This window comes from Emydura macquarii, unplaced genomic scaffold, assembly GCF_026122565.2.
Source record: "Emydura macquarii macquarii isolate MOO-44397 ecotype Brisbane River unplaced genomic scaffold, CSIRO-AGI_Emac_v2 contig_450, whole genome shotgun sequence".
NCBI lineage: Eukaryota > Metazoa > Chordata > Testudines > Chelidae > Emydura > Emydura macquarii.
Window position 1 is genome coordinate 5,814,660 of NW_027130587.1, and position 23,688 is coordinate 5,838,347.

The 23,688-nt window shown below is 40.0% G+C and overlaps 1 protein-coding gene across 2 annotated transcripts in view; it reads right to left on the reverse strand.

The window, feature by feature from the left end:
* The window catches only part of CAMKK1 (calcium/calmodulin dependent protein kinase kinase 1), a 156,295-nt gene that overhangs the window by 16,085 nt on the left and 116,522 nt on the right, over positions 1 to 23,688 (reverse strand). For both annotated transcript variants that reach the window (XM_067537859.1, XM_067537858.1), the window contains 4 exons: positions 12,391 to 12,590; positions 11,743 to 11,796; positions 9,251 to 9,324; positions 1,804 to 1,891 (listed from right to left, as the gene is read on the reverse strand). In XM_067537859.1, the coding sequence (XP_067393960.1) occupies positions 1,804 to 1,891; positions 9,251 to 9,324; positions 11,743 to 11,796; positions 12,391 to 12,590 (416 nt within the window). The remainder of the gene's footprint in view (positions 1 to 1,803; positions 1,892 to 9,250; positions 9,325 to 11,742; positions 11,797 to 12,390; positions 12,591 to 23,688) is intronic.

Below are 23,688 nucleotides of genomic sequence, written 5' to 3' on the forward strand. Positions count from 1 at the left end.
GGCCCCTATACACAACGTGGTTACATGGCTGTGCAAATGGCCACACAACTTACCTTTTTGCCTAGATGTCACACAGACTCTTGTTCACACCATGTCAGTAAAAAAAAATATGGCCATCTTCCTACCACCTGCCAACTATTCAGCTTGTTTGCCTAACATCTGAGGATCCTCAGGGAGGATGGATTATATTGCAAGGAAGGGGATGGAGGCACAGATGACTGTGAGAGAGCAGGAAGAGGCTTGTTGGAGGATGTGTCTTCTTTCTATAGGATATAACTAAACACCACAGGAGTGGACTGTGCTCCTATGTTGTTTAGGAGCCTGCATCTTCCAGCAGGCCTCCCTCTTTCCCTCCCAAGAGAACACTTCATTTCCTTGTGCTGCTCCATGTGCGTCTAGTTTAGTAACTACATGGCTTATTAGATGATCTTGTAATTAATTAGCATTGCCCCATAATGCCATGTAAATCATGGAAGGCCTGTGCATAATCTTGGTCTAATGTGTTGCCTCATACAAGGGGTTTCAAGTATAAACAAACAGTACTGGAGTGGGGGTCTTTGATATCAATGTATGTGTCCAGGAGCTGGCCCCTACGTATATTAATGAGAACAGCATCCAGTATCCTTTTTAAAATAACCTGCCTACCTCCTGGGGACTAGTCCACAGCATTCAGTAAGACTGATGTTCACTGCCTACAAACTTTAAAGGGAGTTTAGTGCAGGTGTCCAGAGCACTTTTCAAGAGCTCAGCAAAGAGTTTCTTTATGGCACTTAATTAAATTGTGTATTCCAAAGATGATTAGACATGCTTATAACAACCCTCTTCAGAGGAAAACACCACAGTCAACCCTAAATGAAATCTTTTTTTATTAAAAGTATGGAATACCAGAGTTGTGTGAGCACTTCAATTAGGAGACAAGTGTATTCTGTGCAGCGAGATGGTTGAGAAACAGCAATTTCCTCCTATGTCTTCCCGCCCTCGCCTCCCGCCATACAATTTGTTTGATTTTTTTTGTTAACACCAATTCCAAACTGAGTTTGCAAAACAATTAGAGCTAAATAACTGTGAATAACAAGAGTGATACATCTGAGATGTAAATTATGGAGAGGGTAGATACATTCAATCCACCCCCCGCCCTTTGTTCAACATCAGTTTCTCTGTTTCTTTTCAAATAGCTGAGACTTCTCAGTGACTAGTGATAGCAGAAAATGGTATCAGCCCTAAAACAAAATATACAAAGTGGCATGTAGCATTCTTCTTTATCAGGAGATATTTGTTGCTCTGGATTCATGGGCTTTGCAGAACAACGACGAAGGTAATGTTGACAGAAATGGATGCTACATGCCTTGATCCCACTGCTGCATTTAGAACAACAGCCAGCATGGTATGAACAACAGGTACACACATGTATTCAGTTTCACAATCACTGCAACACACATCTATGTCTGCTAGAGGAAAGTTTTGGTCACTGGAGTTAGCAATGTCACTGAAAAAATGAGGTATCAATCCACTCAAGTGTTTGTGGGAAACACTGTCAATGTTTCATCCAGATTTTGAACAATGTTAATTAAAAAATTCCATTTTATTCATATTCTCAGAAATAAACAACACCAGAGTGATTAAGTCATACAAACATGCAGCAAAGTGAACATACTCACGGTTTGGGTTATGCTGATTGATAAATCCTCAAAACAGAAATACTGGTAATAGTTTTGTCACATTACAAGTAATATAAGAAATATGAAACCAACTGAGACTATATCAAATAATTCCAAATAAATATAACATTCATGACCAATTTACCTTAATCTCAGGAACCGTTATCCTTGTTTCTGGATTTTTATCTAGCATTTTTATAATCAGTTCTTTGAGCTCTTCACTTATCTGTGGCCTGATTAAAAAAAATACCAATTTATGATTAATAAGGTAACTAAAAATGACAAGGTTATGCATAAAGCTTCTTGTAGTAATATTATGTTAATTTGCTCAGTTTACAAGTACAGAATTCCACCCCTCTCACCCCCTCAAACTGCAAGCAAATTCAGCCTGGGAAATGAAAGTCAATTCTTCTTAGGCCTTATGATCACTAATAAAGATATACCAGATTCTGCTACATTTATAGCTGTACTACCTTCAAAGGCAAGGCAAAGGGGTTGTACAGGAGTAAATAAGGCCAGGGTATATATGAAAATTGGGGGTTATACAGGTATTCTGAGGGCAGAATCTGAGACAATGGGGTATAACTGGATGGCATAATTTAAACGGGATAGTACGGGTGACACTAAATGAATCATTTTGCTTGCAGAAACATTATTAACAACAACGTGTTGGAAAGAAATAGTCCTGTTTGATGTTCGAATCCCAGGTTGAATTTGCAGGCTGTATTAATTGAAATGTCTCCACAAATGCTAATGAAAATGGATTTTAAATTTAACATTTGTTTGAAGCTTTTGCAACCCAAACACTATAGAGTTATGCCAGCAAAGAGTTAAAGAAGGGAAATAAACAGTCTATGGTAGTAAGGTAGTTTCAATTTCCAAGATAAGGGTCTTATAAAAACTAAACAATCAACACAAGAACATTTGTTTTTTAAAGTAGTTTTTCCAGGGTTTAATAATCTAGTGCCCAGTCCTGTAAACCTCTATTCACACAAATAGTACTTGCTCATGAAAGTTGTTCCCTTGAATGGATTACTCTCAAGAGCAAAGGTTTGCATGATTGATCAGTATCATTAACAACACAGGAAAGGACTATTAAAAACAAAAATAATTTTTATTTTGATAGTGTTTGGAAATAAAATTACATTAGTGTGTATTAGCACCTAGAATAGTCACTGATGGTTTCTATCAGCATTTCTGTCATAAACAATTTTCAATGGTGTGTGTATTTGCTCAGAGCTGGAACTTGGCAAGGTAAAATTTCATGCCAGGAGAACACTTCCCCCATGGAAATACATTTCAATGCTCATGAATGTGAACAATTAAAAACGCTGGTGAGAACCAGGCATAATGCCTCCCTCTCTCTTTTCTTCAAGAGCAAAAGGAAATAAACCAACCATATACAAAGAAATGACATTCAAATCATATTAAGGGACATACTAGTGTGACGGATTTGGAGCTGCTCTGTAATAACTTATGAGAACTGTATGTTGACCTGGTTATTGGGATGTTTAGTGTATGAATATGTTGGTTTAGTTTAAGAGGGGGTGTCAGGAAAAACACAATGCCAGAGCTATTGGCCCTGAGGACTCTGGCTTGATCTTCTACTGAGCTTACAGGACAGCGTTGGACCAGAGGAATAAAAGCCTGGGAATTCATCAAGATTGGGGAGTAGCTGTTTGGGGGAATCAGACTCAGACACAGTGACCCAGTGGGATTTCTGAAGCAGTCAGGCCTGCCTAAGTTACCATCAGTGGATGGGAATCCTTTAGGTAAGAAAGACATGCTGTTTTAAAATACTTTTGCTTTAAATGATTTGTTCCACTGTTAAAATAAATAACACGTTTGTTTCAAGAAGGCTGTCCTATCCTTGTTCACCACTGATCACAGACTGAGAGGAACTGCAGGTGCCCTAGTTCAGTAGGACCTGGCGTTGGTGAGAACAGTTGATCCACAGATACTGTAGCCCAGGGGCTGGTATAAGAACAGGAAAATTGTGGAATTCCACTCCAAGAGAGGTAAAGGTCTGAGCCCTGACACCTGAGGGGATGCAATCTGAGAGACCAGAAAGAGGACAGAAGTGCAACCAGCCCTGAAACTGTGACAGATAGCAACTGCAAGAATAAAAAGGCCTGATTCTCACTTACACGGAGGCTCTTTCATACTGCTCTGGCTGTGTAAAGGGGACACAAAGTGGGTATTCTTTAAACCCCCTTTATGTAGTCACAGTGGTGCCAAGGGGCCTTAGTGTAAATGAGAATCAGGCCCAGACAATGGGAGGGACAGGAATGACGTAGAGTACTGCCATTTTCTAGACTGCTACCCACATGAAATTTTAGGCAGAGGGCAGGAAGAGGAAGAACCATGATACTCTTATAACAAGATCTGGGCTCTACTGGTGCAGAGAGCAGTAGTTAGCAGTCGGGGCTGCTAACACAGTAGGTAACTGAGATAAAGGTGAGATGGTGTTTTCTTGACCTCGGCTCTGTGTCTCTTTTGTAGCCATGGTAAAACAAAATGACTCCAACATGCCCCTATATATAGTTAGAATCTCCCTATTTCTCCCCTTCACTCCTCCATTCTGAAAGAACTTGTCATGCTTGATGCATGTGCTAATTCTGTGGGAGGTCTGAGGTGGAATCAGTCCAGTGAGTTCTTGTTTAATATGCATCTCTCTCTTACCATCTTTATCAAATAAATGGACTTAATGAGCAGCAGATGGACTTGACTTTAGATGCCTATTAGAATCACACACACTTCTTTTTAGACTGGGAGACTAGGTCACCAAGAACTCAAAATAAATCATGCGGCAAGAGTTATTCCTGAAGGACATGGTTGAATGAAGAAAAGGCTTCTTAGCACAACCCAGTTAGCCCATTAAATGTTAATAACTTACTGTGGAGACAGATGGGAACAGTCACTTGTAAGATGACTGCTAACCCAAATATATGATGGCTGAGAGATGATGGGCAAATTGCCCAGGCCCTGAGAGAGCAAAGACACGACTGCCAGAGAAACATAAACAATTTTTTGCCACAGTTCTGTTAAAACAAACATCCATCCAAAATCATGCAGCAATGGCAAAATTACCTTAGTGATTTCTGTCCATGTTTGCAATGCCTTGGGCCTGATTAGCTGTAATGTGCTGACTGCCCTCAACTCTAAGGGCTAGATTTTCAGAAAGGCTCAGCACCTACAACTGATGCCAGATTTACAAAGATTTCAGCTTCCCATCAGGCATTTAAACAAGTGACCAGATTCTCAAAGGAGTTCACTTTGGAGGCTGACAAGTTACTCTGGACCTTATTTGAGTGCCTAAGTGGGAGCTAAGCTCGTCATCCGGCCTTTTCCTGACTTCAGTGGGAATTAAGGATGCTCAGCACCTCATGGGAGAAGGTCCTTATTGTTTCAAAAATGATTCAAGCCATTGGTAATAAATGTCTGGTTACAATTTGGGCTGTGTGATACTTCACTAGGAGCGTGTTTCATTAGATTTTTAATTTCCTCATGCACATTTCTGAGTAATGTAGTAATTTTATCTTCAGATTTTGACTAGACTGAAGGATTAATTAAAGCAAGTAGGTCAGAAATTCTCTGTCTGGGTACTGCGCTGAGTTGGAAAAAATCCAGCTCTAGCTACCTCATCCAAAAGCAAATGGGGGAAATAAATGAATTATCATCCAAAAGCCACAGTGAAGGCCTGAAGCTGTGAAAGCGCAGAGAAGTGGCAGGTATATTTACAGATGTTTATATCCCTGTCTACACTACAGACAGAGCCATGTTAAGTGTAACCAGGGTCTGACAGACTCAGTTGACAGTGGTACCGCAAACATGGATCACATAACAGCATTTTCCCACTACAGCTGTGTGTTAATTTGGTGGGCTTGTATTCATCTGCCTCACTGCAAAACCCTGCGATCAACAGATTAATATTTTTCTAAGGCCAAAAATAACACTATGTTTGTGTAGTCTGACTCCTGCATTGCATAGCACAGGCTAGTAGAATTCTCTACTGCCTTGCAGGTGGTGTAGTCATTTACAGCCTGTGTAAAGTGAGTGTGAAATATTACCAATATCAGAATGAGAGCATTTCACCCACTTTGCACAGGTGTATGTGACTACACACAATGCAAGGCAGTGAAGAATCAAGCCTGTGGGAGCCAGCAGGACTTGCTAAACAAGTAACAGACATGGTGGCGGTCCCCTCTATAATCTATTCACGTGTGAACCAAAGCAGAATCCTGTTCATGAGCAGTGCTGCAATAAGGAAACCTACATGGTTAGGAACCATGTGTTTATCAGGTTGCCTGTGTGGAATCAGCCTGTTACCAACTTAATAAAAAACCTATCACAGTGCAGGTGAGCATTCTGAAAGAGAGCTTTTCATGCATCCAGTCCTTCAACCGCTTTGTTTCAACCTTTGTAGGGACATCCCTTACCTTCCAACATATTTCTCATTCCCAATTAATATTCTTCATAGGAAGTATCAAAGGAAGTAGTGGTGCATTATTATTCAGTAGTACAGCTCTATTGTGTCCCCCATGAACCTAAGCCAGAGTTATGAGAGTAAATCATTCAGAATTCTATTACCTATGGTATCATAGGGCTTTAGTAGAGGGAACTACTATTCTGATTTTTGACTGTTTTTTGAAAAAAAATGTTGATTCAGGATCAGATCCTGAAAAACTTATACTGGTAAGTGGTTACTGATACAAGTCATCCCACTGACTCCAATCAGAGTATTTGTGTACAGAGCACATGGGGTTCACAACCTGGTTCATAAGTGACTAGATAAAATGTACAGTAATAAAGATATTTTCTACAGTAAATCTAGAGAAGCAGAAGACAATAGAGCCAATAGCAAAGTAACCATATTTATTTTTTGTTTTGTGTTTGTACAGCACCTAACACAATGGGATTCTGCTCCAAAACTAGGCACTACAGTAATACAAATAATATTTGTCTTAGGTAAAACTGGCAGTCATTTCAATTCCAACACTGCAGTACATGCAAAGGGAGAAGAAGAGGAAGAAATTTTACTTTCTGTCCAGTGGCAGCATCTCAGCATCTTAGACAGGGCACTGCTTTTGCCAAGGGAACATCAGAGGTTTTGATATTTTATTTTATTCTAGGAAGTTGAGATTTAATGATTCATTTTCGATCGTCTCATGTCTTTCTCTGGAAACATCACTAGCACACAAGCCGTAGTACAATAATATTGCTATGGCTGATTTTATTACATCATAATGGGGTTACTGATAGAAGACAGAAGTCTGATTAATCCGCAGACAGAGTTTTCAGCTAGCTAGTTCAAGCTGACAGGAATAGAACTGATTTCTGTGGGTCAAGAGGACAGAGCCTTCACACGTATCCCCTGGGACTTACCCTTGTGAGCCTTCTGAGTCATGCTGCCTCTGCCCTTGTACTAGAAACAAAATACCCAAACACTGTACACTCACTAGTACCAAATGACTCTCACAGGAGCTCCCACGATATCTTATTAATTATTATTATTATATCATATTATATATATATATTATATATAACTATTTAATTTTTAAACTGACTCATTTGTATAGCATGTTTATTTTTGGATGGGCATCAATGAGGGAAAAAACCCTACCCCATAGTTACAAAATAGATGAAACTACTCTCATTTTTATTATAGAACACAGGCAACAGGACAGCTATAGATATCCCTATTTCATTATACTATTGGGCCTAACAGAACAACATTTGCGGCCCACCAGCTATTGCAGGGTGAAATTCTCAGAAAGCATTCCTCTAAATTGATGCTATTATCCCTCTAGATTAAGCTTCCATGGGTTTCTCTTCCGGTTTCTTGAACTATTGACTTCTTTAGTATAGGCTTACGTCAATTTATTTCCCCCTTACTACTATCTGGCTGCATTAAGTGTTAGGTTCATTGGTCACAGAGTCCTAGATCTTAAGCTGTGATAAAAAAGGGACTATATAACCCATTGGGGTGCCAGGGCTTGTGATGCTTTCCTGACACTGCCAAATGGGCAGGCTGCAGTTTCTAATCAATTGGTGAATTTACTGCATCTCTTGTGTATCCCTATTTATCCTCTCTTTTGTAGCAGGCTGAGTTAGTACAATATCTTAACCCTGCAGCGATCCACTAGAATACAAGAGCTGAGATGAAGAATTCTGCTTCCAGGATTTACTACAGCAGTAGGTTTTACAGATAGATTGTAGCCATATCTGCTTCCAGCAGCTTCCTTCTGATTATGACTTCAAAGGTTCCCTACTCTATACACAATCCCTATGAAAATTATGGCACCATGTACATGTACATGGTATTACAGCAATTCACTAAAACCACTCACTTCATGCTAACGCTATTAGCTTATCGTAGCTGATGTAGATATTGAATTGAATTTAGCCTCAAGAATAAATATCTTTCTTCAGTCAAATTAGTATGTATATTGCACATACTGCTCCACTCTGGTTAGCAAAGGCAAAGGCACCTGTGCTGAAGCCACTGAGAGGGCAGATTCCAGAGCATTCTCCATTAGTACCCAAACCTTTGGAATCTGTTTGCTCCTAAGGTCCATAACAGCCCAAGTTTTTCTGCATTCAAGGTATGTTGCAAGCCCCACCTTTCTTCTCTTGTCCGAGATATGGGTGTGGGACAGGGCTGGTGCTCTGGGGAGTTTACCAGAGTTGATTTAGTTCTGCTTTAGGTATGTTGTCATTAGGTTACGTTATTTGAGTTGATCTTGGAGAACTGATGTGTCTGTTTGTTTTTAGTGCATTTTTTAAGATTGTTAAGGGCGCTAAGAGCATTGGAGGGGTATTCTCTTGTTAGCCTTTGTAAAAATACAAACAAACATTTTATACTATGGCTGATACCTCTGGCACTTTACTCAAGCATCTTATTTTGGTCTAGCATTGAAAAACCTTCTTTAGTCACTTAGGGCGAAAATTCTGCTCTCACATATGTTACACCCAGCTCCAGCTGACTTCAGTGGAAACGGCATGTGCTCATTTATGGCCAGAATTTGGCCCATGGAACTTATCACTTTTACAAACAATAGAGTAATACAACAAGAAAAAGAAAAAAACCCCAGAAACAACACAACTTGAACATCAAACCTCCAGAGGTAGGCTAGCTCAGCTGGAGAGGAAAGATAGGCTAGCACTCTAACCACTGAACTAAGATTTGAGAGACTCAGAATGCAAGTCCATGCTTTGCCATAAACCTCCTGTGAGACATTGGGCAAGTCACTTAGTCTCAAGCCTGTTTCCCCTCTATAAAATAGGGACAACAGCACTTCCCTACCACACAATGGTGTTGTGAAGATTAATATATTAAAGATTTATACAAATACAGATTTATATTAAATACACAATAAGAAACTACCATAAGGGTGGGCATATAAGTAGCTAACAGACAGGAAACCTCAATACAAACAAATACACACATAAAAACACAGAGGACACAGAAGAATGAAAAACTCATCATTGGTATATTCAGCACAATGGCCACCTTTTATCATTTACGTTGCACAGCTAATAACATTGCAGATTGCACTTTATTTTACAATAGCTCAGTAAAGTTTACTTACTCTTCTGGGAACTCCACCACCTTGTTCTTGATGTTGTTATGGAGAGCCAGAATGTACTCATCTATAAAAGGGCACTACAAAACAAACCAATTGTTTTTCAGCTATTAGGCATCTCAGATCCTGTTTAGCATTTGCCATTCAGATATATTTCTGTTATACATTCCTTCTGAATTTGACCCAGAAGATACATGCTGGGTAGCTGAGTAAAATCTCTTCATCCCTCACAAGCAGAGTTATGCCTTACTTAAATAGTTAACTGCAGAGCTTTTAAAAGAGCAGGGTTGCCCAGCAAATATAGCACTGGAGAGGGACTCAAGAGATCTTGGTTCTATTCCTGACTCTGCCACTGACCTGCTGGATGACCTTGGGCAAGTTGCTTCACCTCTCTGTACCTCAGTTTACCCATCTGTAAAATGGGATTAATAATACCAGCCTTCTTTGTAAAGCACTTTGAGCTCTACTGATGAAAAACGCTGTATAAGAGCTTGATACTATTGTTTACCATACAAAGGGTAATTAAGAAAATTATCTCTCAAATGAATAGTGGAGATTCACTTGTCTGAGAACAAAGACTAAGCAAGAAAACTACCCAAGGGCAAGGAGATGGAATCCAACCCACCCCCTCTCCACATGCAACTTGCAGGAAGGCTGAGGGTTAACACACAGCCCCTATTCCAATTTATGAAATGTGTTGGCTGCTGCTTTAGACTCCTAGGCAACATTACTGGATTTGTGTAAGCACTGATCCAATGGTTCCCTCCCTGCCCCTCTCCCCTCACTGCTCTCCTATACACCAGTTTATCTGGAACCAGTAGGAAACCCTGGTTCATAGCACAACAGGGGTGTAAGTCCTCATATGGTGCTGCTCTGTCAGCCAGCGCCAGGCAGGGCTACCATGGAGTTTTTTGGTCAGGAGGACAGTGTATGGAGCTTCCACAAGTAGGCGAATTCCACCCAACAGAAAATATGGGTATAATTTGTATATGATGCATGAAAAATTGCTTCCTTCTTTAGTTGTCTGCTATGATGTCAGTTCACAATTCTGTGGCCCCTATGACAGCTGGTTATATCACAGACTCCACCTGACTGTGTTGGCTGCTTGCAATGTCATTGACTGTTGCAAGTGAAATAGAATCTTGAACTCAAGTCTTTAAAGGTGAATGAAGCTTTCACATACGTGAAGGATGAAGGATGAAGTTTACTTGGGAGAGTCTGTTCACAATCTAGAATCTTAAACAGATTTTAAATTGCTTCATAGAACAGCTTTACAGATCTCAGGCACTAACCACCTACATGATGCCTAACATAGTCTTCTTCAATCGCTTTTTCTATTTTCTATGCTAAATTCGGATATATGGGCTCAGTGCAGATTTGTTTGCAATGTGACTTTTTCCAGTTGATTGATATATGCCTAAATTCTGGCTCTTCCAATCTGAGCAATATGGGAGGGTGGGTGGGAGCAGAGCTGTTGTGACCGAGTGGACTTTACTTGAGCCACTCTGCTTGCAGAATACCTCAAGGGCAGTGTGTGGGGCAGTGCATTCAGCAGTGCTTCTTACAGCTGGTACAAAGAAAGTAGCGTGAGCACTTGTTTCTGGTGGATGGGAGGATGGTTTCTGGCCAGGTCCCTTGAGCCACCCAGCCAAGGCGAGTTATAAAATGAAGGGAAATAAGTGCACAGTGCAAATATGTATTGCAAGGCCAACTGTATGGGTGTTTCTTGGAACAGAACTGTACATTGGTTTTATTTACCATTCCTCGTCTAGCCCTTCTCCATACCATAACACATGGGGAAATACTATTACCATGGGGCAAAATCCTGAGAGATGCACAGTCAACTTCCACTTCAGGATTTGGCACAAATAATTTATGTTAGAAAAAGCCCAGTGCCCAGCTATCATAATTAATAAAATATCCTGAATTAGTTAAACCATATCACAACAGTAACAAAACTACTTATTCCTTTACTTTTTACCCCAGTCACTTACAGCCACATCAGCTAAAGAGCCTTGGAACTATGCAGTGTGATTTGTGGGACCCTGAAGAGACTTGAGAGGATTCTGCAAGGCTCCTACAAAACCACAAAGATTTTTTGCTCATGCAGCAAGTTACCATAACCTGCATGGGTCTGCCACACTTATCAGCTGACAGCACAGTATCTGGATCATTTAGAGCAATGTTTCTCAACCTTTTTGATACCAGGGACTGGTTTCCTATACTGTGTCAGGGAGATCTCAGGGACCAGTGCCGGTCCATAGATAGGTGTTTGAGAAACACTGATATAGAGCACTTTACTATGGCTCCTGTATCAAACCTGTGCCTCTCTCCACATGATTTGCTCTGCCTCATTTGTTTCTAAAGCCAGGAAATACTTAGGGAAAAAAGAATGTCACTATTATTGCCACTGATGTAAGCTATGGGGCAGACCTGTGATTTTTTAAGATGTAAATCACCTTATTCACTAATATTCAATTGTTCTACAATCATCTTACCTTCCCATATACAAAGCAATACAAAGTAATTCCCATGGCCCATACATCAAGTGCCTGAAAGAAAGAGGTTGCACTTAAGTAAATTAGATATAACAATTAGATACATTTTAGATCAGCCAGTTATTTTCTCAGACATAAAAATAAACTCTTTTTCATTAGGAACCCAATTTTCTACATACCGAACAATGTAATTAGATAGATACATTGCTATATATATACAAAGAAGCCTGCAAACCACCTAGCACACTTTGATCACTATTGGCCAGATTTTGCCAGCCTTAATCACATCCAGTAGTACCTTACTGTACAAACAGTACCATTCATTTCAATCAGACTACTTGTGGAGGAAGACACTACTTAACATGAGGAAGACTGGCAGAAATCTGACACTACACAAATAATAATGGGTCAAAACCTAAAGCCTCATTCAGGCAAAACTCCCATTGGAGCCTATGGGAGTTTTGTCTTGAGTAAAACAGAGTTAGGACCTCAGGATTTGACTCAATAATAAATAAAAGAAAAATTCTATTTTATTTTACCTGGCCTGTGAACAGAGAGACACGGATGAGGATGGTTTGGATACCATCCTTCTTTTCATGCTCCCCAGGTACTAAAACACAGACTAGTTAGTGATGATCAAAGACCTACCTTTCCGCTGAAGCTTTTGCCAGAATCTGAAATCGCCTCTGGAGCCATGAAGGCTGGTGTTCCGGCAGTACTGGAAAGCTGGGCATCATTTCCTTCAAACTGATTACTGACTCCAAAATCAGCTATTTTGACGTGTCCATCATCTCCCAAAAGCAGGTTAGAAGGCTTGATGTCCCGGTGAATGATCTTCTGATAGTGCACTGGAAACAGATGGGAACGTGCTCTTCAACAGCTACCAGCACATCAGGAAGAAACCACAATATAGAACAGCAGCCTCCCTCCTCCAACAAAATGGTAGCTAATGTCCAGGCCTATGTATCAGACTTTAAAAAGCCAAGGGTTTCTTCATATTTTTTAAAATAGTTTTTGACCCACTGTTGTTTTGTAGCGAGCCTTGTTCAACCCTTTTGTGTCCCAAATATTTTCCCCCTTACTGAGCTTAGTATTTTTGCAGCTTTCTCTTAAAATCAACATGGGTGATTTTATTTAAAATGACAGCAACTTTAATTCTATGATTTGTTAAAATGACAGCAACCTTAATTTATATGGTGTAAATTAGTCAGTCAAAGCATTTTTATTTATACACATCATCACTTATAACAGCACACCCCTGTGATTGTCAGAGGACTACTGTTCTGTGCATAAAAGGAGGACTTTAGTCTCCTGTGTGGTATGGCGAGTGGAACTGGAGGACAGTCATATTTCAGGAGGGACTGAGATTGGCAAGGGACCAGGACCCAGGAATATGAGCCAGGGCAGGGTTGCTGCTAGATGAAATAGAACCTCATCAAGTAACACTGGCCACTGTGTAGGATTAATAGAACTACTTTCTACAACTCTGCCTGCCTGTTGTGTCACTGGAAAGTAAAGGATGCTGGAGCTCATCGGGGCTTTTGAAGGGTGCTGGGGGGACCTGAGGATGAGTGGGTATAGAGTGCCAAAACTCTTAAGTGCCCCTCACCTTCTGCCACTGCTCCTATCTCACTGCTGCCACTTCCTGGTTGTGGCACCTTGCTGCCTGCTCAGCGGGTGCCACTGCAGCCTACAGTGTCCAAAAGGTGCAACTGCCGGCAAATGCCTACAGCCTTCCAGCAGTTCAGCCAGATGCATGACATCTCAACCGAGATGCAACACTGTGTGGCAGGACTATCAAATGCATGTCACATGAGATGCAGGGCACTTGGCAGCCCTGCAGCCAGTGCTGTCAATCTGGACCATTCACAGGCACTGAACTCTATTTAGGAGAAAAAAATGAAACCAATGAAGAAAATTAAACTTAGAAATTAAACTTAGAAAGTGGGCATAGTCCCAGAGATCTTAATACCCAGGGGAGGGACTTTTGCTGTTGAAGAAGAAAATAATTACAGTAAAGTCTTGCAGATGGTGCAAAGCTTTACTCCATTTGCTAGCTCCAAGTGAATCCACAGAACTGCTCATGTGAGTAAAGGTTTGTGGGATGCAGCCCATGGGTTCCATTTTTTAGATGTTTATCTCATAACTGCAATTCTACTTGGCTAATCAACATAGCATTAGACCCACACACAGAAAGAAACATACCCACAGGAGCGATTTAGGCAAAGTAAGACTGGAAGATTGAGGGGGCTAAGCCACCACCCTTGTGCCAAGGGGAACTGATGCATCAAAAAATCAGTGAATGTTTCAATTTGAAAGAGGCTGTTTTAAATCCCTGAGTGATAATCAGATTGTCAATACCAGAACTCTGGAAAATACCACCATGCACTAGTTGTGCCATAAACAGGAAACTTTGAAAGAGTCACAGGACTCTTTATTCTTTCAAAATAAAATGAAAGGAAACAAAATGTTCCATCCGTGAAAATAACAACCACTGTCATGTTCAGAAATGTGGCCTTAGAAACTATTGTCACAGGAACCCTTTCATAGCAAAGTCATGTTTCAAACCAACTTCCATTCTGAAATGATACAACAGGAAAGATTGCAATTATGATTAAGTTGAATGAACTGCTTCCTGGGCAAGTGAGAATGGACTCTAAGTCTTAATTGGTTTATAGTACTGCCAAATATCAGAACCAGCTGAATTATATAAGGTTGAAAAGTTCATCATTGTAGAGCACAAGGTCAAAAGATAGCCTTACAACAAATTTGCTACATGGTTTACAATCTATCCTGGAGGCAATACTGCTGTGTTAAGAAAAGGAATTTCTATGTCATGGAGTAAAGGGTAAGAAAGAAGTTATAAAAAAGAAAACAGATTTATTGTACAGCAATATCATGACAACAGTATTCAATTTAAAAAGAACTTTTAGAAAAGATTATCTGAAATGTCACTGTCACCGAAAGCAAAGAGTTATATAAGAACCTGAATAGCACAGAATGATCTAATTAGTTTCTTTGTACGATACTTGTGTGTTTAACCCAGTATCATTATGTATCTTTGTGAGTAGTGAACAGATTCTTTTAGTGGGTATTCTACTTTAAGAGCTTATCTAGATGCAGAACAATGCTCACAGGATAGTGCTAAGAAACATCATCGGTTGTTCTAGCCCAGATTTGCTACTACTGTGCAGTTATATCATGATGTGAATCAATTAACTCAGTGAGAGACTGACTAGACAATTCGGGTAAACACCAAACACCCTGCGACAACAGTAATTATTATCAGACATCTGCTGCATGGCAAACCTAGAGACAAGCTTACATTTCATCATGGTAATGCAAGAAACAAAACGAGAATGCAGTTTCCCTTCAGGAAATGATTAGCTGCCTTTCATGCAGGTATGAAATATAACATTCTTAGAGAATATGCCTGAGTCTGCAGGACTCCGATTCCCAACACATTTTTGCAAGGAATATATAGGCCATGAAATATAGGTTATAACAATTTCAATAGACTGACTGAAATAAATGGAGTTATACCAGGGGAGGATTTAGTCCAGGATTTTTATTATTTCATTCATAAAACAAAGTAAAACATCATTCCAAGTCAAATAAATATTTATCTTTCAAAACACATAACTTGCCTCTGTGAAATCTAATAAAAATATAGTAAACACAAGCTCTTTGGTGTACAACCTCTCATTTATGACATGTTTGTATAGCACTCAGAACAATTAGGCCCCAACCCTAGTGGCCTGTGCGTGCAATCACAATATAAAATGTTAAATAATAAGTATTATGAATAAACACATAATACACTGTAGCTGGGATCAAATTCACTTAACTAGAGAAGTCATAAGCGTACGGGGTTCACAAATCATTATGTTCAAGTATTTCAAACAAGTATTTTTTTATTTGTATTACAGTAAAAGCTAAAGGCTCACAACCAAGATTGTGCTATGCACTATACACACATGAAGCAAGATAGTCCCTTCTTTGAAGAGCTTACAGGGTAAAATTTTCAAAAGCACCTAAATGGCTTAGGATCCTTCGTCAAAATTTTCTTACAATCTAAATAGAAGACACTGAAAGCAGGTGGGGAAACAAACAGAAAGGTGAAGTAACTTGCCCAAGGTCAAATAGCTGGTCAATGGCCAATTCAGGTCTCCTGAGCACCAACCCAGGGTTGTATCCACTGGACCACACTGCCTCTCTAATAGTAATAACAGCATTATACCAGTTAATTCAAAGCTATTTACCATTACTCCCATTCTTTCCGCTATATAACCTTCTGTTACATATGTGAAAGCCATACGGATGAGAATAAGAAATGAGTATAGAACCATTTCTAAACATTGCAAGCCAAATTCCCTGCTGATGTAAATGGGTAGAGCTCTGTTGACTTCAGTGGTGTGTTGCTCATTTACATCAAAGGATAATTTGGGGCTGAACTGCTAGCCTGAAGACACCCCCCCCTCTCTGATTACTTCTCAAGTTAAAAAACAACCCAGACAAGAGCATAAAACCAAAGAAATCTGTCCTCAGTTTAAGTGTAGGCCATGTATAGTTTTTCATCCTGAAGAGTTTGCAGCATTATTTCAAACACAGGGAGAGCTCTGGAAACCCATTCCCAGGTGGAGATAGTTCTTCAAAGGAATCTCAATGGAGTTCTTTGTCCCAGGTCTCACATGACTTATTGCTCTATGAGAATATTTTAAAGATAAAGGTTCTTCTTCATCGAAGAAATGCAATTCTCATAGGGATCGAACCTACAAAGTGTTTATTGCCTCCCTTGGAAGAACTGGGTGCCCTCAACTCCCATTAACTTCAGTGGGCATTCCCTTCCAGATGGCACTCAGCACCTAATGAGAGTGGGCCCTGTGGTTATAAGAGCTCCTATTCAGGATCTCATTCTTTGTCTGTAAAGAGCCATTGGTACAGTACAGTGAAATGCATTTGGTATATATATGGTACTGTGTAAGGAACAATAAAATAAATTTGCATATGGGCTTGACTATAGTCAATGAAAACAACTCCAAGAGATTTCAGGTCCTATGAAAAGAACCAAGAACTATTTATCTATGCAACATCAGTAAATATCAGATTTTAAAAAATATGCCAGCCAACCAGCTTTGGAAATAAAAGAATTCCAGATCTCTCATGAATAAAACAAAAGTGACTTGTTAATTCTAATTAGAAAGGGGACCAAAGAGCAAACTTTAGATTCAGGTCTGAAATTCTGTAAAGTCCGGACAGAGTGACCAGTTAGCAAGTGTGAAAAATCGGGACATGAGGTGCGGGTTAATAGGTGTCTATATAAGACAAAGCCCCAAATATCGGGACTGTCTCTATAACATTGGGACATCTGGTCACCTTAAGTATGGGGGTATTCTCCAGTTTTTATAAAGATCATAATAAAACTGTAAAACTGATTGTGATCGCTGACCCATGTGACTATATAGACCAAACAAAATGGAGGCAAATAATATGAGACAAAAGCCATCTACTGTATCAGCTGATCAGCTGAAAGCAAAACATAAGAAACCTACTCTTCTAAAGTAATGAATATCAGTACAAGCACTGGTGAAATAGGTGGAAAGCATGCTGGAGACCACATAAAAGTGTGCTTGTTACAGCGTCACATAGTTCAGTTAATTACTCTGTAGCTCTATGCTGTGTTTTATACGAGGGCCATCTGTGACCAAGAGTCCTGTGACTTTTGTACTTTAAAACAGTGTCTACTGCATGCATTGGAACATACCAGTAATATAAAACTTCTTAGGGATTAAACAGACTGCAGAGGGGGAGTTTTTTGTAACAGAAAATGACCCTGGATCACAGTTCTTTTGCATGTCATTTTGCTTGCAGCAAAACTTCTGCAAATCGGTGTGATTTGCATTTCCAATACAAAATATTGCTGCAGTGACAGGGCTGTAGTCTGCTGCAGCGATAGGAAATGTTGGACTTGTCTCCTCATAGTATGGAAAAATAAAGAGAAAGCTCAAGAGAAAAAGCTACACATCCTGTCCCAACAGTCCTGAAAACAAAGGGTTTATCAGCATGAACAACCTTCATTCAGATAAGCTCCCAATTGTCCTATAGTGAGTACAATAGCACAAATAGCATACATTTGTGCCACTGTTGGCTCCTGCAGACCCGCAGACAGATCACAAGAGAGTTGGTGATATTTATACACAATAAAATTAAATTACGTAGATCATGCTCAGACCATATTAACCTTCTATTTCATCAGTACAAAGTGCTCAGGATTAGACTGTCTTCTGGATCACTGTGAACACAAGTAATAGTGGCTGGAATTAAAGATAATCATGTTAGGGCTACTATTCATTATCACTAGAAGCATCAGCCAGGAGAGGAGGAAAAGTAATAATACTAGCTTTTCTTGGTTTTAAGTATTAAAAACTATGAACTAAACATGCATAACAAGAAGAGGAAAGAAAACAGCAGCAGAACTGCATGAACACAGTGTGCAGAAAGACAGAGAACATAGAGATAAACACCCTGCAAAATAAAGTTAACAAAAACGAATACTAGTTCTTATCTAAACCTGCTCGATAAAGTCCTTACCAACACTCTCCCAGCTGCTCCAGAGACGTGTGGGGCATCCAGCCAGGGAATCCATGGGAACCTCAACATTCACCCCATTTTTCTTGTAGGCAGCACTGATAGGGAGTTACGTCAGCTTGTGACTGCGTATTTTCATCTTGATTTTGTCCCAGAAATGCATTTCCCCCACCCAGTAAGGAAGAACACACTTTCAGGCCAGCACCTCTGCTCACTTTGGTATGAATAATGATTTTCTCTCTAACAGACCAGATATTTGGCAACTGTTTGCTGTTTACTGGAATGAACTGGCTGGTTTTCCATGCTGATATGAAACAGTTGGCATTTCAGTCCTATCTTGAGAACTGATGTGGTTCATCTGTTTGAGCAGACAGGAATCCAGCATTAACAGATCGTCAGCTACTGTAGCATAGACAAGTGCTATAATGAAACATTTGTTCCCTTCTCTAAGCAGCTGAACACATTACTTAACTAATCAGAAACCAGTTGGTCTTTTCTCTGGACCAAACCATGGCATTTGGCTTTGGTATCAGGCTTTGAGAAACCTTTTTGATTGATTTATGCCCACAGGTAGAGTGAGTAGAGTTATAATCTGATCACACTCCTTCCACATACCCAAGATCTTGAGTGCAACAACCACTTTAGGGAGTCTCAGAGACAGCGAAATACATTCACTGTTACTCCAGTATAAAGACAATAGGTCTGATCCTAAACTAGTGTAAATCAACATAGATTTGACCCAATCGGAACATAGTTTGCTGGTAAAAAATCCCAGAGTAGATGATTTGTTAAAGGCTTAAAACAAATGGTTTAAGTTGTTCATTTTGGCTGGAAATTGTTTTGCTCTTTAGCGCTGAGACTGGCTGTTCACTATAACAAGCTCCCTGTATACAAATTGCTCTGCTGTCTCAATGCTAACTGACAGATCTGATTTTAAAAATAAATCAATATTGCTTCATAATGAAAATGAAACCTTGTAAGATATTATAGTTAGAGCCTATGGGGGAAAATCTACTTTTGGAGCTCTCAGTTAAATTCAGTTTTATTAGACTCATCCTTCATTTTTGTGGAAAAATAGCAGGAATTCAGGCACTATTCAGATCTTAATAATAATCCTTATAATTTTTATAGCCTCTTCCATCCAGGAATCTCTAAATACCTTATAAACATCCATTAACTGAGTTCACAATAGCCCTGTGAGAGAGGCAAGTATTACAAAAGGGGAAGCTGAGGCACAGAATTTTCAAACACGTCCACTCATTTGGAGGACCCAATCTGGTACGTGAAGAGCTTGATTATCAGAGATGCTAAGTACACACAACTCCAATTGAAATCAGTGCAGCTGAATGCTCAGTAACTGAAAATCAGGTTGTAGGTGTCTAAATGCGGGCCACATAAAATTTAATCACTCCGAAGTCAGAAGCCTCTTTTGAAAATTTGGCTTTTAATATTTTTTTAAAACAATGCATTTTAACTTAATTGATACTATCAGTGAGGCAAAATGGTTATGGATGTATAGTACAAAAAAATCTTAAAATCAGTCATTAGTATAAAAACATAAGGACTGCCATATTGGATCAGAACAATGGTTCATTTACTGCAGTATGCTTTTTCTGACAGTGGCTAGTATCAGCTGCTTCAAAGGAAGGTGTGAATAACCATGCAGCAGGCACTTATGGAAAGGTATTTCCTAACCCTCATCGGTTCCAGATTGCCTTACATCCAACCAAAACTCTTGGTTTATTTGTTTCAACTTTGCCCTCTGTCTCCTCCACTGCCCATTCCAGTAGCTCCTCATGAGTGGTATCTCTATGCTCCTGAATGACAGGCCTGAATAGACACAGAGGGACTTTAATGTAAAAATGCTGAGAGGGTCTGATTCCTACATTTTGCAGTTCTCGACTCATATCAGCAAGAGTCTGATTCTGCAAACATTCCAGACACAGAGTTCCCATTGAGAAAGATCCAGGAGATCAGTAGGAGGTCTGTGCTCTGAGGCCCTAATGAAGCAAAGCATCCCTATTCAGAACAGCACTTAAGCACATGCTTAATGATAACTTAAGCATGTATGATTAAAGTTAAGCAGCTGTGTAAGTGCTTTTCTGAACTGGGGCCAGAGTGCCTGCAGGCTCAAGCGGTAAGTTAGCTGAATCCAAACTTTTTCAACAATATCAAAATGAGAAACCTCAAGAACCACTATTACAAATGTCACCCACATTGTCAATCCTGCTCAGACCTCTATAGGTGCTCCAGGCAGGTCAGCATTCAACAATACCCCATCCACCCAGTGTACCACACTAATGGGCCTATTCCCAAGAGAAATACAACTGTAAATTGCATTGTGCTGCACCATTATTGAAGAACACTGAAAAATTTGTATCACAGAGCTATGGGCGCTGCAGGGAAGACTTCCAAGGCTGTACTCTTTCAATTAATGCACTGTGGTATGATGAGTGGGACTGGAGACCATAAAAATGCCCACAGTGGGTCAGACCATCTAGCCCAGTATCCTGTTTTCCAGCAGTGGCTAATGCCAGATGCTTCAAAGGGAATGTACAAAACAGGGCAATTATTGAGTAAACCATCCCCTGTAATCCAGCCGTCAGACACTTAGAGACACCCAGAGGATGGGGTTGCATCCCTGACAATCTTGGCTAATGGCTATTGATGGACCTATCCTCCATGAATTTATCTAATTCTTTTTTGAACTCAATTATACATTTGCCCTTCACAACATTCCCTGGCACTGAGTTCCCCAGGTAGACTGTGTAAAAAAGAAGGTCAAGTTTCAGGAAGAACCTAGTTTGGTGGTCAGGCAGCTACTGGATAAACATAGGTTTCTCTCTGTGCATACTCAATACAAATCTATTTCCTACAACTCTGCCTGTCTGCTGCATTCCTTATTGTTAATGAAGCATGAACACAGCACGTCAGTCTGTTCTGGCTCTTCTACAGCACCCATCACGATGCCGTCCTTCAGGGATGATAATACAGCACATTTCATAAGCACTAAATTCATCTTTAAATGAGAAAAAAAAAAAACAAAACCCTCATTTCTTAACACCTCCACATTTCAGACACTAAAATAGACTGTGCTTGTCATTCAGAAGCAGACGTTTGGGAATTGTTCATCTATACCAACCAATAGCAAAGAACAGAAGAAGGGAAATGGGAGATTGTTCTCCATCATCTTTTAAAACAGCTTCCTTCTCTGCTCTCCCTGATGGAAATCCCAGGGCCTGAACATTTCATTACCAACTGTCCAAAACCCCATTAAAAAAATTGCAATACATTAGCACATAACACTATTTACTAAGACTATTTGATAAAAACAGAAGCCCATTACTGTTCAAGGGCTAAAGCAATCCATATGGAGCTGCTGCAGAGTCTGTTTAGTATTACCCTCACATCAGCCCTGTAGTGGAGAAGAAATGATTTAGCACCCTACCAATGAAGCTGCAGCAGCAGCCGCTAAAGCTTAAAACGGAAGGCTATTCTCTGAAGCAAGGCTTCTATGCCAGTTTGCAGTGTTGCACAGGCACCGAGAACAATTCAAAGCAAGTGGATGTAACAGTAGGCTACATTTAAGAGACATGACCTGCTTCCTGTGACCATTTACACCTTTTATATTTAGCCTAGTGATTAGTGCAGAAGACTGTGAATCTGGACTTCTGGGTTCCATTCATTAGTATAGCACTGAATTGCTGTATGACCTTGAGCAAGTCACATAGGCCAGAATTTTCCGGAGGGAGCAGCACTCAGACACATGGCCAGATTTTTAACAGAGCTCAACACAGTAAGTGCATATTGGGTGCTCAGCTCCTGTGAAAATATGGCCACAAATATAATAATGGGAGCTTCTGGCAGCTGAGCTCTTGGGAAACTCTGCATTCATAGAATAAGCAAAATCAGTTCTAACAGACTAGGTGTAAGTGCGGGAATCTCCTACACTAGAAGCAACATTTTACAGGCATTTAGCAAGGTCAGGGAAGAACATTTAATGAGAGGAGCGAGAAACAGGATATAACAGATTTATTACAATACACATGTACACACTGGTTATGTTCTTATTGTTTATATTCCAATAGTGCTTAGAGGTCCCAGTTGAAACCATGGCCCCACTATGCTAGGTGCTGTACATACATATAGTAAAAGACTGTCCTTGCCCAGCTGGGTCTTCAAATTAAACAGACAAGAAGTGGGAGAAAAGAAGGATTATTATCCTCATTTTACAGATGGGAATTGATTCAGAGAGAGATTAAGTGACTTGTGTAGGTCACATAGGCAGTCTATGGCAGAGCTAGGAACTGAACTCAAATCTCCTGAATTCCACATCAGTGTCTTAACCACAAGACCATCCTTCCTTCTCCATGTACGTTATTGTACTTACAGCCACATTTGCAAAAACCCACACAACAGATACGTCATGCAGAATGTACATTTGCCAAAATCCAAAACAAAACAATGGATAGTAGGGCTTTTACTTGCCATGCCACCAGTGTTTGTATTGACCATCTCTTGATAACAGTCCTGAGAATACTCTTAAAAACAGACACACTGCAATTGACTCTTCTGTTGATATATTTATTTAACTCCCCTTTTAAGATAATGGGAATTATACTCACATATTGATGGTAAAGAAGATTATGCCTTATCTTGAAAAAGTCAGCCTTTGATCAGCGCAGCAGGCACTTATTTATTGTTCAGGGTTTAGTGTACAGTGCAGGGCTCCAGAGGCTGGTGGGGGATTTTACTGAGAATTGCCTTGGATGACTGTGCTGCTGGAAAAGTAACTTCCCAATGGTTTTAGCTGCACTTCATTATCTTTTCCTGTTCTTCCTTCTGACCCACTAGTCGAATCAACAGATGATGGGCTCCCTGGAGTGGACAGTAGACCTGCCACATATTAACCAAAATGGATTTTCCTTAATGCAATCAGTTGAGAGACTTTATATTTCCTAGTGCAAAAGTGGCAGAAAAAATGGATTTTCTTCAGTTCACTCACAGCAACAGCAGCTGTTTCAGCTTCTTGTGATCCAGGTAAAACTAATATTGAGTTTGCGGATAAATTGCAAAGGGTCAAATCCTGCAGTTCACTTTTACTATGGCATAACTCCCTCTGCAGCCAATGGGAGTTTAGCCTGTGTAAAGACCCCAGAGTCAAGGCCTTTACAAAATGAAGCTAATTGACTCAAGTTCCTCAATCAAAACTGTAGAATTGGGGCCCGATCTGGGAATCTGAACCCAACCTCACACTAAAATGTTGAAGGATTCAAGACGGTCACAGCTGAGGTTCTAGTTATATCCAGCTGTAGTAAATACATACAGGCCAAAGTCTCTAATTCTGTAGTGATACCA